Source organism: Aspergillus puulaauensis, chromosome 3 (assembly GCF_016861865.1).
Source record: "Aspergillus puulaauensis MK2 DNA, chromosome 3, nearly complete sequence".
Taxonomy (NCBI): Eukaryota; Fungi; Ascomycota; class Eurotiomycetes; order Eurotiales; family Aspergillaceae; genus Aspergillus; species Aspergillus puulaauensis.
In genome coordinates, this window is record NC_054859.1 from 3,909,951 (window position 1) to 3,924,233 (window position 14,283).

Genomic DNA, 14,283 nt, shown 5'->3' on the forward strand with positions numbered 1-14,283 from the left:
CATCACTCTTTACAAAAGTCGCAGTACAGATCAAAAGGGAGGCAATGATAAGAGCTTGTTAGGCCCAGATGTACAGAGCCTGGACACACTTTCCCGGAGTTGAGATCTGTATCCCTAGGGATCAGTTTGCTCTCTCAGAGTTCAGCACGTGCAGTTCTAGAACCTCATTTTGTACTGCGACAGATGCCTAGACCTAATAATCTCTCAAATCGTGCTTAGGACGGTGTGGGCCCCTATGTCGCTATATCAAAGAATCCCTGTATTAGATGGTACAGACGGGCGATCCTCTTCCTTCCGTTGCCGAGCCTGTCAGTTTCGGATCCTCTCAATATTTCACCTTCATGCTCGAAAGGCGACGGGTGCCAGGAGAGATACTATGTCGATTAAACTATGACGTCAAGGGTTTCAAAATGCCAATAACCGTAGCTTCTTAGCATGCCCACCGCACCCATGCATGCGAGTGAGGAACTGACAGTTCTCTCAGAACCATGCCCGGAACTTTGCCTCATGCTTCCCCCCGACGCACTAATGTATAGTTATTTATCCCCAGTATAGGATCGGCAGGGAGTATCCTGGCTAATCTAGAGACCATTTTCGAGAATGGCGCAGCTCGCGTCACCATACCGTATCTACGCCCTTCCTTCCACCCATTCTCTTCCCGCCTACTCTTTATATTAAGGTGAAACCCCCCACTAAACTATATTACTTGTGGGAATCTAGCGTGTCTGGGACTCTGGCCCCTGATGGATGGATGGATGATCCCGCATTACTATTTCCAGCTGTGATGTGTTGACAGGCTTGTTACATACATAGATATGTTCAAGGCAGTAAATTTGGTCCAGATAATTTTATTGTACATATTCGGAGTCAGTCACTGTGAACAGCACTTTTTAGCCTTAACTATGGTATCACTTGCTTGTATGTGAACCTTAATATTAAATAGTGCCTGCAGTCCTATATTGGATATGCAAGGATTGGCACTTTGATACTCAGAGATTTGCTTTCTGAGAGTGCACGGCCGGCTAAGGCCCCATCGAGTATCATAATAAAATTAGTATGCGCGCTTAGCACCTAAAATCAATTTGATCAGTACCGCTCTTACTAGTAATTGATTTGCCATGCCATACCCTAATCCATTAGCAGCCCGTTTTGCTCACCTCGAGGCCTCTTGATACTCAGGTATTCTAAACGGCCCTGGCAGCTGATGAATATCCTTTCCTTGCTAAGAAGGCAAGATTTAAGCTCGCAGCTTCTATTGTCAGTTAAAATATTGTTAATAGCAGCCCTGCTATCCAACAGGTTTAAATGAGGATGGAGGGGTGCTATTACTTATACCATCATTTTGGGGGAAGATTCCCATAATAACCAGAGCTAAAAAGTGTGATAACTCAAAGACAAACCCACCCCAGAGCAGATACTAACTCCCAATAATGTAGCAACCAGACAAATCTAGATCCACTATGAGGAATTTGGACTCATCTTCGCCTGGTCCATCTATGGTCTATGCCCAAAAAAATATCTGTGCAGGGGGGGGCGTTCTTGATATAGTAAACACAGCAGCGCCTTGATTACATAGAACCAAATCAAGGAGTAAGGACGGAAAATTCTGCGGCAGATTTTCTACTATTTTCTTTACTGTTACACGACAATGGTTTGTGTGCTCGCTTTAAATAGTGCCAAAGCTAGGTCACTGGGGATGAAACAACCAGCTCGAAGGATGATACGATATCTCAAAGTCAACACCACCAAATAAGCCAGTCGCAGGGTAAAGATCGTGTTGGCCCTCTAACCCACAAACGCCACCTGCCTCCTCGTCTACCTCTTCTTGCAGATCCCAACCACCTACATGCTGCCCGTTCCGAGTGAAAAAGACGCTGGTGTCGATATTTGTGGTGGACGGTGAGGCGCCGGGGGTATTTATGCTCTCCGGGAGCTTAAATCTCATCCCAAGGCCCACGGTGTCGCCAACCCTGAACGCATCCGTGAAGTCCTTCCCGCCCCAGGAATCGTTTACAAAACGGCACCCGTCGTCTGAAAAGACACCAAGGCTTCCTCTCTCCCAGCCCGGGGATCGCCAAGTGGGGTATGGCTGTGCCACGAACCCGATGGACAGGCCGCTATCATCGTTCGGTGTAGGGCCACCCCGTAGGCCAAGTAGTTTGACTTCGAAGTAGATGGTTTTCTGTCTCTGTGTGATAAATGGCGAGTCCGCCAATGCGAAGTAGAGGGGCAGATTCGTTAGTAGGATGCAATCGCTGCTCCTATCTCTTGTGTGCCCCGTCCAGCGATTGTAGTGCTTGGAGATACTACCGCTGAACTCAGCGGGTGGTACCGGCCCGATGTCATATCTTTGGACAGAGTTGTATACAACAGCAGACGGGTAAGCAGGGTGGTACAGCGGGGTGCTATTACAAAACTCATGCGCGCGTTCTGCATCAGTGGTGGATGCATTGCCTGTATTGGAGTGATAGTTGCCAGATACCGGCGGAGGGGGGAATTCTGCTGTATCGGGCACTGCCTCTTGCCAGTTGTGATAAGGAGGTGGGTTTGAATTGTCGTAGCTAGGGGGTGGCCCAGGTGGCGGGGGGTAGGCTTTGTTCGCCATGTGGAGGATTGGGGTTAATTTGTGTGATTAACGCGGATGTCGTCTAAAATAGAGGTTGTTGTTATCCCTTGCGTTTGATTAGATCTTCCCGCTGGTTCCTTTTGGTTCGTGGGGTGGTGGGGGTTTTCTGAGATCGGAGCTTTAACATTATATATTGGAGGTGTGGCTGTGGGGGACTTTAGGTATTTTAGAGAACAATAAACACTCGAGATATGCTTTCTAATTTTCATTCCACAAAGAGACCAGGAACATTCTTCTTTCAGCAACTCAGAAGACTGATCCCAACGAGTAATAATGGGATCAGCCAAAGCCGATCTGATGAGTCCACCCAAGGCATCGGTAGTTCGGTATGATCGTTCCTGTGGAACTGTCAGCCACAGACTGGAGTTTCCTTGACGATCCGATGCCCAGCCAATTCCCCTCTGACTGTATATGCCTATACAACCTCATGTCGGCTTTCAATTACCGGGCGAGTCTCGAATTTATTGCTTGTTCTTTGTCCGATTTCGTTGCCTCAATTGCCCCCGCTTGATTGATGAGAGGTTCACAGGTAAATCGAAGGGAGCCGGGGTGTATTTTTAGGCTGCATATGCAGCTCGACTGCGCCTGGCGAGACACTTGACCATGTCGGGCTGGGCCTGCGCTTGTACGATAATGAAGATTGCTCGTTAGTTATTCATCTCTCGCCTCTTACTAAACCTGCGCTTGAGGTTTCACCTTCATGTGACCAGTACACATATGATTTGAGCTGTACAAAACTCTAGGCTCCGCTGTTGCGATGGCGATTCATTTCTAATATTTCCATGTGTTGTGCGACCCTGCTTTTCTCTCATTGATAATCCTTATTCAATTCACAAACTGAACATCCTTTTCATTCTTTCTCTTAATTATATTATGACCATGGATAATTCGTTCTGAATTTTGCGCTGACTCTTTCACCACTATTCAATCTGCGACTGTCAAGATGCCGGCGCTCGTCGAATCAAGTAGCGAAAACCGCCGGCCTCGGAGGTCTTCCATCACGCAACAATTGCAACGAATGTTCCATAAGGACAAACCAGATGATGTAAGTTGTATGCATTTCTTGCGATACCCTTCACAGAAATCAGTCCGTGTTCGTGGCGAGAATGACAATTGGTGTGCTAATAGTGCTAATCGTTGGAAGGCAAGAAAAAGTAACAGTTACGACCCGTTCAGCACAGACATCGTGGCATCGACTGCATATAAACCAAACCGCTCTGTACAGCCGATGGGGTCCAGCAGTCCTGTCGAATATGCAAATCATGGACCGTACGATGTCAACTCTACCGGATACAATCGTGATTCATATTCGTCTTCGAATTCAAAGGCCACCGGCCTGAAGGCCTCGGAATCAAGGCCGTCTTCGGCCCAATCTTTTCGGCTGGAGTCGCAGCAATTAGTGAAAGACTCTCCCACAGTGGATGGTGCATTGAAAACGCAAGATATCGACCGATCACCCACCGTGAGCCACTCTGTCGTCGAAAAGAAAGAGAGGCGGGCTACAAAGCGTCTGGAGGCAGAGAGACTGGAGCTCGAGAAGCGGATGCTCAAACTTGAAGAGGCCGAACGTACTAGAGACATTTCAGTCCTGAGAAGAGAATCCCGAAGACTCACTAAGAAGCAGCCCTTCGGGAGTTCAAGCAGGTCATCGAGTGTGAGTGGTGATGAATCACGATCTCGCCCCCCCTCTCGAATTTCTTCCATATTTTCGAGTTCAAGGCGAAGGTCTAGGTCTAGATCAAGTTCAATAGACAGAGTCGATAATACCCGGTTTACTGGCCGTGTGGAAGCCCCATCGAATGAGAACGTAGACGCACTTCCAGCTTTGTCCTCGACTTTGCCTGAACGACTGAGCACAGCAATATCTAAAGAGCTAGCTGCAAGGAAAACCGCACTACTTACGTCGCCTGAGCAGTCATCGCATTCGCTAAAGCTGTCGCAAATGAAACCAGGCACCGAGTCTACGAATGGCTCTCCCAGCCAGCAAACGATCCGAGATGGAGAGGATATGACTCCTTACGCCTTCGGCGCAATCCCAAGAAATAATATACACCAAGAAGAACAACTCGAACCGAGGTCTCCAGAAACCAATGTTGATCACCACCAACCGACGGATTTAGACAAGGCATTATTTACCGCAAGCTTGACCTCTAAAAAACGAAGCGTAGCACTTTCACAGTCCGGAGAATTCCCGAAGACGGGCCAGACCACGCATACCAACATGGAAAACGAATCCTCCGACTCCCATCATCTGCCCGAGGATGATGAACATAACGCAAATCTAAAACACGGTTCAAAAACAGTCCCATGGGGTGGCTCGCCTAGGAGTTTGCTAGCGAGAGCATCCACGGATGGGGTCATACAGCAGCACCACAAAAAGTTCAAATCCTCTCCTCTAGCAGAGTCACAGACAATCAACGGCGATGGTGTGCTATCTGCTCCGAAAAGAGCAACAACTCTAGTGAGCCTCCAGATTTCCGATAAAGCGCAACAACAGAGGTTCAGTAGTGCCGAGAATGTGACTTCGTCAAGATTGAGTATGGCAAGCTCTCCTAATGTATTGCAAACGTCGAGTTTTCCGGATAAGAGAACAATCCATGCACCCCCCAGTATCACAGTCAAACCGTCAGTGACAGAAACAATGGATGTTCGACCTTTTATGAGCAGGATACCGACTTCAAAACCTAGTCAGTTAGCTCCATCAGCACTGCTAACGAAGCCACGCTTTTACAACTCACTAAACAAAGTGACAGGCCCTAGCGGTGGAAAACATAAGGCGTTTGGTACTCTGCCACCTCCACGCCAGGAACGAGACTCTTCTCCCACGGTGCCCCCGAAGAGCCCGAAGCGAGGCAGCCGGACGCTTTCACAGTCTCCAGATTTGGCACCCGAAAATAGGACGAGGCCAAAGAGCAGCCAATCAGTTGGCATGTCCCAGGATTCCGAGTCGGACTATAACACTGCAGACGAAACTGCATCCGTCAGATCTAGAACCTCGGACGGTGGTGACCTACCTGTACCCAAAAAGATACGTGCAGCAGGTAAGACGCGTGCGGCATCGAAAAGGGACATGTTGTCAGAGCCTGACAGTGGTCCTGTACCAGCAGTTTCATCCAGTTCGAAAGCTGACATGAGGAGAATGAGCAAAAAGGCAAGGCAAATTGGACGGGATCAGCTTGTTGCGAAGCTCTTTGTAATTTGTTGCCGATGCAAATTTTGGCATGACATGCCATCGGAAGTGTATGCGAGTCTTACGCTTTCTGATCCCTTGTCGGCGGCTCTTGACCAGGAGCTTGCTGCCTGGGACCAGAATGCCTTGTCTGATAGACTGACTGCCCCAACGACGGGGGTGCGTCCGCTGCGTGAATCATCCGTGAAGTCACCCAGGTCTGAGACCCAACAAAGTTCAGTGCCCACACGCGTAACAGCGGACCTACCATCTGGGCCTGTCAAATGCTGCTGGTGCGAGCATCATATGAGCAAGCAATGTTGCCAGGGGTGGACCACCGTTGTTCAAATGCGTCAGAGACACCATTGATTGCACATGAAGTTGTTTTGCTTGGTACCTGACTCATTATTACCTGTAGTCATTCAAGTGTTCCTTGATGATAAGGTATCTTTCATTTTAGCCTAAGCGCAACAGTCCCCTTTATATGACGAAACCACCATATGTTACCATTAAGGAAGAGTCAATGATGGAGAAAAGGACGTTTCGTACTGATAATGATAGACGAACAAGATCAAAAGTAAAATAAGTCTTGGCCATTATTACATACTGTAGCCAGCTGTGAGATGATGTTGCATGTGGTTTGCGTTCGGCCTCGGCTCCTCAACTCGCGCCTGGAGCGCAAGAGCGGATACTTGCCGCAACAAAGAGGGGAACCGACTCAAGTGAATACGTAGGAGTATTCCAAGAGTCGTAAAACCGATGGTTATCGGGCCGGATGTTATAGTGGAGTATCATGATGCACTATCGGACTGGGCGGGTCCGTGGGTGTTAAGGAGGGAGGTCTGCTTGGGATAAAATAGTGAGGAACAACTCACCCCCAACTTTCAACAACCTACCCCCTCGCTTTCTCCCTTCCCAACCCCTCTCTTGTGCACACCCGTCCTTCTTTTCCCCGTTGACGGTCGGTGCCTGCAGGATACGATGGCACGTCAAAGAGGTCATTCAACTGCGTCTTCGACCTCCACCGTGCCGGAACGAAACCAGGTATGCTGAAGTGATACTGTTTTTGAAATCGGCTGCCCTCGAGGGGTGGTCCTTCAAACATCTTGTTCTAATTCCGACTAGGAGCTGGAGAGCATGTATGATTATCTGGCCAAGGTTATTCTTCTTGGTCCAAGTGGTGCCGGAAAGTGAGTTTCCTCTCCCCGAAGTTCTCCAACCTCTGTACTCACGACTGCCCCAACACCGCGCAGGTCCTGTGTGCTCCACCGATTTGTCAAGAACGAATGTACGGCTCTGAAATCTCATATCTGAGCCCATCCATTCTGGGCTGTCCAGAGCTGGATAAATCGGCTCGCTAATACACCGTGCTCCTGTAGGGAGAGTGCTATCATCGCAAACGATCGGAGTTGAGTTCTCCTCTAGAATTGTCAAACTAGGCACCGGGCCACGACGAACGAGGATCAAACTGCAACTTTGGGACACTGCTGGGACGGAGAGGTTTCGATCTGTATCAAGATCCTACTACAGGGGAGCTGCGGGGGCAATTCTTATTTATGATGTCGCATCCCAGGCCTCGTTTTCCTCCCTTCCGACCTTTTTAATGGATGCGCGAGCTCTCGCGACTCCGAATCTCACTGTTCTCCTCGCTGGGAATAAGGCTGATCTTACAAATGAGTCAGTTCCCAGCGGTGACTACCATGAAGATGGAATACGCCCCCCAATGACCCCGTCCAGCACGTCTAGCCGACAGTCATCGTTTCCGTATGATTCTGTGGCTGGTTCCTTTCGTTCGAGCAATATGGGGGCGGGTACCAGGATGACTGCTACGAATGACTCATATGGTCGCGAAGTCGGTGTTGAAGAGGCTTCCCACTGGGCTGCTAAGTCTAATATTCCGGCTGTCGTTGAGGTCTCTGCTCTCACGGGAGACGGCGTAGAGGAGCTCTTTCAACGACTTGCGCGCATCATACTCACGAAGATTGAGCTCGGGGACATCGACCCCGATGACCCGCAAAGTGGTATTCAATATGGAGATGGCGGCGTTTATGGCCATGGCACGAGTGATGCTTCAAGCATAAGAAGCCAGATGACACTTGATGACAGTGCTGTCCAACTCCACCGGAGAAATACAAGGCGACGAGGCGGTGGAGGTAACTGGAGGACAGGCATGGGCGAGTGGGAAGACGTTTTCCGACTGAGCGGATCACCTAATAGGAAGCGATCAGGATGTTGTTGAATTGCTACGATCGAATCGTTGTCCCCGGATCACGCCTGGCAACACTGCTCTTATCCACTTAGGTCTGACGTGGCACGTCGATACGAGGTGTTGGTCCAAACATTACCCTTCCCAGCGGCGCTCCTTTTCGTTCCCTGTCACATAATCTTGGTTTCTTCATTTCTCTACTGCACTATACCCCGATTACGTTCGTTGTTAATTCCGAAACTTCATGTACCGTTCTTTGACAACTCACGATGTGTTGTTAACTGCTATTAGCCCAGTTTCTACATGCTGCGCCCTGCTGCGCCTCTCTTAATGGAATGTTACCCTTGACCTGCTGGTCCGTCCAACTTAAGAAGTCACTTCCTAGATGGCGCTTGGATGAACCTACACTGGACTTATTGGAAGTGCAAACACACCAACGATCCATTTTTGCCATGCAAACATCGAAAGGGGCTCGTAGCCAGATATTATGGTTATATAGGCCTACAGCGCATTGGCTACAATGTTGTCGTAAAAAACGTATCGTGCATTAAGAAAGAGACCATCACGGCCGAAAAATGGATATACCAAATCAAAGAAGTGTAGAAAGTAGATCCGATCTCTATGTACATGCTCCTTCCCAACCATATTCACCCGAAGGGATCGGAACAAACCGCAAACACAAGACCCGATAAGAAAGGGAATAAGTGAGAAAAATAGAAGAAAGAGAAATCAAGTCGTGTACCGAGTGACTAGTAACCAGCGACTCCCATCGCCAACCCCCCAGCTAATTTCCCAAAACCGGCCAAGCTACAGCTAGCTCCATTTAGAGCATCAAAGCCATAGCAGCCAAACCAGCACCGACGATACCGGCATTTGGAAGCTTCGCGCCGGGAACAGCAGCACCAGTGAATGGGGAAGGAGAAGCGGAAATGGTTGCGGTTCCAGATGCAGAGGCAGACGCAGAGCTAGAGGCAGCGCTGGGAATGACTGGGATCGACGAAGATGGCACCGCAACGGTGGAGGAGTAAACCGCCTCGCTGACGAAAGTGCTGCAGTCGGGCGTGGCAGCGGCATCCTTGATGAGAGGGGTGCTGGTTGGGGTGAAGGTGGGAGTGGGAGTTGAGGTGGTGGAGGGATGCACAGTGACGGTGTTGGTTGTGGTGCGGGTTGAGGTGAGCGATTCGGTTTCACCAGCTCCACCGTTTGCGACAGCGGCCAGGGCCGGGGCGACGGCGGCACTGACGACCAAGAGAGTCTTGAGGAGTTGCATTTTGATAGAGGTTGCGATCAAGGTTGATTAATCGGGTTTGTTATGGATGGTTTATCGTCGTTGTATAGAACGAAAGATTGGCAGTTGACTCGTCGCTTGAGGGGTATTGGTAGCAAGTATTCAAAGAGTGAATGGGACTGGAAAGAGTGGCAGCCCGTGTGGGAGAAAGAAAGAAAGAGCGACGACAACGAGAGTTGGATGGAAGTGAAGAAAGCTGGGAGCAGGAGGAGAAGGTTATTAGGCCGAAGAATCAGATGAAAAGGGGCTGTCGCGGGCTGGCGGGGCAGCTTAGCACGAGCAGAAATCGGTTAGTGACACTTTAGTGCTGCTTTCTCCGGCTCCAGGCCTTTCGTATACTTCGGACTCCAGGCTAAGCGTTTCCCTGTTTCCACGGGCGGTAGGCCAAGGATTAAGGAGCAGAAATCTACCGTAGCCTGCTCGCTGAAATAAAGCCTTTCCCTCCGTAAGCTTGATTGGCTCTACTGTGTATAGGATGCGAAAGCGTGCCTGAGTGTTGAGGGTTAGCGCGCGGAACATTACGTTGCTCAATTTCCCAGGACCCATCAAGCGTGATTTAATTCCGGAATTGCATTGAGGATGCTACGCGCTGGGATAATCCGAGTGTACTCTGGTTGATGTTCTCTGGCTCCAAGACAGCCTCAGATTTTTGTTCTGGTGATGCTGTTGACAGTGGCGAAATACAAGTTCCATGTGCTCCACGGTTCATCAGGGACAGAGTCCATGACTCCATGTTGATTGATCTTGTTCTCCACGGCTGGTTATCAAGCAAGCTAGTGGGCATGTTCCACAGTAAGTTTGATTAAGTCTGGGGATCGCCGAGAATCTTTATCTTAGGAGTTTGGGCAAATTCCACGCTCATCCAATTACGGGCGAAAATCACTGTTGAAGGGGACCGGGTGGGTATCAGCACTGAGCACGTAAATCGTGGCGGACTTTTCCTTCCTATATTGTGTGTGTACTCTGTATTCTATACTGTGTACACCGTACACAAGTAAATGCAGGCAACCCAGGACAATTTGTTATAACAAAATAAAAAAACAAGAAACGCATCACCAATAATTACTACTTGATTAGACATGTCTAGTCTAAGATAAGCTCAATAATGATAACAAACCGATATCGTTGTCATCAATCTCGTAAGAATAATAAGGGGCAGTTCGAACTCGTAACAGGGTATCAAGACGGTCAACCAGATTGCCTCCCTCAAAACCACAAAAAAAAAAAAAAAAAAAAGAAAACTCAGAAAATAAAGTCGCACCATCATTACAAAGCATAGATTGCACCTGAAACGATGGCGGCCATGACCCAATACCCGCTCGCTTGGATTATCGACACCGCAGCAGCGGAATCTACAGCCGCGTCGTCAAGTGTAGTACCATTCGGTAAGGTACCGTTGATAACTATCGTCTGCGTGCCATTGACGTCCGCGACCCGAACGATACTGCCGTTCTTAGGCTGTGTTCCGTTGAACAGCGATTCATAGTACGTGCTGTTGTTATTGTCATCGCAACCGCACTCCGCATATTCACCGCACAAGCAGATGACTGGCATCGATTCGTTCCTATTGTTTGTGTCGTTGGTATAATGGTAATGGTGGTCGTATGGGTAAACGTGTGCTCCATATAGCCAAAGCCCTGGGAAGAAGGCTAGAGCAGCGATGGGCAAGAAGAACGGCGCGACACCCAAAGGCGAGCGGATACCCGATTGATAAGGAGCGACGGCACCTCCGCCGTAGTAACCACCACCACGTCCATACGAGGGTCGCGGTCCGGATCCGCCAGGCGATGTGCCACCCCGGTTACTAGTCGAGCTGGTTGACCCTGGACGTGTTGCGGGGTGATTACCACTGGAAGGACGACCGCCTGAGCTGCCGCTGCTGCCTCCTCCACCACCGCGTCCTCCTCCTCCGCCACCGCTCCCACCACCACCACCTCCTCTGCCGCCTCCACCACCTCCACGGCGCTTCTCCAGATCCCTCCCCTCAAGATCTAAGAATTCATGGGAGTGTGCGATGATATCGCTATGGCGAGTGGCTATGTCTGATGTCCGTACCGCGACGGAGGTGACGGTCGTGGATAGGAGAAGCGCAATGACAGATGTTATAGTGATCTTCATTATGGAGCTTCAACAGCCGAGACAAACTGACTGAGAGATATGACGATAGTATCCTGAGTAGTGATGGCTATGGCAAGTTGAGATGACGAGGTCGTGCGGATGATAAAAAAGGGGGTTACGGATTTGCGAGACCGATTGATATATGACCCTTTTCTTTGTGGCAAAAAAAAAAAAAAAGGAAATAGATGTTTGTACTAGAGATGCCGAGTGGCCCCGTACTTCAAAGATATAATTCACCAGACAGGCAGGGCTGGAGGGATAGTAGGGTTGGAGGGATAGTAGAGCTGCAGGAGTCGTCTTTGTATTGGGATGTTGACCTGGTAAGAAAGAAGAGTTGAGGCCGAGCACTGCCCTGGGAAATAAGCCTTGATCAAAACTCAGTCTCAGGTGTGAGTCCAATAAACTGTCGTGTGGGTGACAGTCGCCAAGAGCCATAAACTCTCCAAGTCAGCGAGAAAATCGAAAGTTTTTTTAAGAAACGGAAGTACTACGTACAGAGTAACTGACTACAGGCCGGGGAAAGGTCATGATGACTTCACCTTTTGCAATCTTCAGGGTCCATGTGGCCGGGCGCAGACTGAGCCATGGGCTGCAGGACTGCTGATTGAACGACCCTGCATGACGCTGACACAGCCCCACCGCTAAATTGACAGCCACCAGGTCAAACCACAGCATCTCATTGCCTTGTGCATATAACCATTGCATTTAAGATATCCATCTTTCCCGTTTCTTCCAAGAGAAATCAGGGACCTTGCCGAACAGGGTAAGATTGTGCGACAACTTGACGGCCAATAATTAGAGGACGTTTGTTTAAGATTTCGTTCAGGCGCGGACATTGCGTAGATCACGTGCTGTATTACCGCTGACTAATATACACTAGTCACTGCAAAATAATTGCTCACTCGCAACGAGAGATTTTTCAGTCAACAATCAAACTTGCCGCAGGAGCAACAGCAACTTTTTACATGTTTCTCAACGCAAACGCTTGAAAAGTATATAGCGATAGTTTGTCTTCTATTCATGATGTAGTCGACAGACGTTATACACGCCATGCTTCTCACCAACGAGAACCCAATGCCTAGGGCATCACAGACACCAGCAGCCCGATGATGACGATTTCACTCATCCGATCTGCATGGGCAACCGCATAATCCAACTGTCCCTGTTAGCATTTCCCATGGTCCACGGACTTATGGAGGCAGACATAGTCACGGACTCTTCTTGTGAAGGACGGTCAACACATGTCACGTCTTGTGGCTGTGCCTGAACGGAGTTGGATTTGCTGGACCATCTCGGTTCGAACTTAGAATTCTAGTTCAAGGTTGCTAGACAAACAAAGGGCCTTCATAGTTCATGTTCTCCTATTCCTACGAGAGCATGACTCCTTGCGCACCTACATCACATCCATTCGAAACGTTCATATCAATCTAAGAAATCAATCGATTATTGCCTCTCGTATAAGGCAAACGTAGTCTACAGCTTGCTAGCCTTATCATCAATGACCTGGACAACCACCTTCCCCCATGTCTCCCTTCCTCCGAGCGCCTGCAGCGCCTTAGGAACACTCTCCAAACCAATGAAGCTCTCGTCCTTGAAGGCCGTGCCCTTGAATTTCCCCTGCGCAATCAGATCAAAGATCCCCTTCCACACCAAACGTACTGTTTCTGTCTCGAATCGCGCATACTGGCCCCAATGCAAGCCCACAATGCTAACATTCTTCAACAAGACCCGATTTAGCGCAACCTTCTCGATATTCCCTGCCGCGAATCCAATCACCAACAGCCTTGCATTCCATGCTACACACTTCAAACTCGCATCAATCATCCCGACAGGATCATAAACAACGTCCACGCCGGCCTTCCCATTCCCACTCCGATTCTTCGCACACAGCCCCTTCACTTGCTCCGGCCACGCCTTCTCCCGATAATCAATGACATAATCCGCACCAAATGCCTTTGCAACCTCCCTCTTCCTCTCCGTCCCAGCCGTCGCAATGACCGTCGCCCCACGTGCCTTCGCAATTTGCACAGCAGCAAGTCCGACCCCACCAGCAGCGGCATGAACAAGCACCCACTCGCCAGGCTGCACATTAGCCCTATGCACTAACCCGCCATACGACGTCGGCGCTGTAACGAACAAGCCTGCTGCGTCCTCAAAGCTCCACCCCGCCGGCACAGGGAAGAGGGTCTGTTCAGGCGCAAGAACATGCGTAGCATACGCACCCTGAGTGGCACCAAACACGCGGTCACCGACTTTATATTTCCACGGGCCACCTTGGGTTGGGAGAGCGGCGATTATACCTGCGAACTCGGCGCCGCCGACCCACGGAAGGGGTGGCTGGTGTTGGTATTTGCCTCGGATTTGGAGGAGGTCGAAGAAGTTTGTTCCCGCAGAGTGGATTTCGATGAGGTAAGAAGAGGGAGACGGGGAGGGCGTTGGGAGGGTGCTAACGGTGAGGTCGAGAGGACCCTATGTATATGAATGTTAATGACTTTGTTCGTTGATTCGTTTTGCCGATAGTTATAAGAGGGTGCATGTCTGGACTTACCTTGACGTATTCCTTTACTTGGATAGCGCGCATGATGACGTGAATTAGGATCCGCCAACGAGGGAAATTACCGTTAAATGAAGTAAATAATTAATTGGGCGAGGAGAAGGTGGGATTATGGGATTTATATCACTGCTGTTGAATGTGGGATTGAAGAAACTTGGAGACAGGTCTCCGTCTGATGCGCTCCCCGCAAAGCGACCTAGCAGGACAATGATGCCGAGGTTGTCGGATAAGCTAGCCATATCCATGTCTATATTACTAACAATTTAACCAGTGGCATAACATAGCCTCATAGATTTTATCAAGGACCAGATAGCCGAGGGTT

At 49.5% G+C, this 14,283-nt stretch overlaps 6 protein-coding genes across 6 annotated transcripts; 2 read left to right on the top strand and 4 right to left on the bottom strand.

The window, feature by feature from the left end:
- Window positions 1–1,687: 1,687 nt before the first annotated feature.
- APUU_31529A (SSH4 family protein) lies at window positions 1,688–2,605 on the bottom strand (the record flags this gene model as incomplete). Its single annotated transcript, XM_041702744.1, has 1 exon — window positions 1,688–2,605. One exon carries the CDS (start codon window positions 2,603–2,605, stop codon window positions 1,688–1,690), a length of 918 nt encoding a protein of 305 aa, XP_041555498.1.
- Window positions 2,606–3,569: 964 nt separating this feature from the next.
- Window positions 3,570–6,164, top strand: APUU_31530S (uncharacterized protein; the record flags this gene model as incomplete). The annotated part of the gene is made up of 2 exons (XM_041702745.1): window positions 3,570–5,667; window positions 5,731–6,164. The coding sequence occupies 2 exons, from the start codon at window positions 3,570–3,572 to the stop codon at window positions 6,162–6,164; spliced, it is 2,532 nt and encodes an 843-aa protein (XP_041555499.1).
- Window positions 6,165–6,776: 612 nt separating this feature from the next.
- On the top strand, window positions 6,777–8,034 carry APUU_31531S (putative Ras family GTPase (Rab4b); the record flags this gene model as incomplete). Its single annotated transcript, XM_041702746.1, has 4 exons — window positions 6,777–6,839; window positions 6,921–6,985; window positions 7,049–7,083; window positions 7,175–8,034. The coding sequence occupies 4 exons, from the start codon at window positions 6,777–6,779 to the stop codon at window positions 8,032–8,034; spliced, it is 1,023 nt and encodes a 340-aa protein (XP_041555500.1).
- Window positions 8,035–8,824: 790 nt separating this feature from the next.
- On the bottom strand, window positions 8,825–9,271 carry APUU_31532A (putative extracellular serine-rich protein; the record flags this gene model as incomplete). Its single annotated transcript, XM_041702747.1, has 1 exon — window positions 8,825–9,271. One exon carries the CDS (start codon window positions 9,269–9,271, stop codon window positions 8,825–8,827), a length of 447 nt encoding a protein of 148 aa, XP_041555501.1.
- A 1,284-nt stretch (window positions 9,272–10,555) lies between these two features.
- APUU_31533A (uncharacterized protein) lies at window positions 10,556–11,407 on the bottom strand (the record flags this gene model as incomplete). The annotated part of the gene is made up of 1 exon (XM_041702748.1): window positions 10,556–11,407. The coding sequence occupies one exon, from the start codon at window positions 11,405–11,407 to the stop codon at window positions 10,556–10,558; it is 852 nt and encodes a 283-aa protein (XP_041555502.1).
- Window positions 11,408–12,880: 1,473 nt separating this feature from the next.
- APUU_31534A (NADPH:quinone oxidoreductase family protein) lies at window positions 12,881–13,988 on the bottom strand (the record flags this gene model as incomplete). Its single annotated transcript, XM_041702749.1, has 2 exons — window positions 12,881–13,876; window positions 13,956–13,988. 2 exons carry the CDS (start codon window positions 13,986–13,988, stop codon window positions 12,881–12,883), a joined length of 1,029 nt encoding a protein of 342 aa, XP_041555503.1.
- Between the last annotated feature and the right edge of the window lie 295 nt (window positions 13,989–14,283).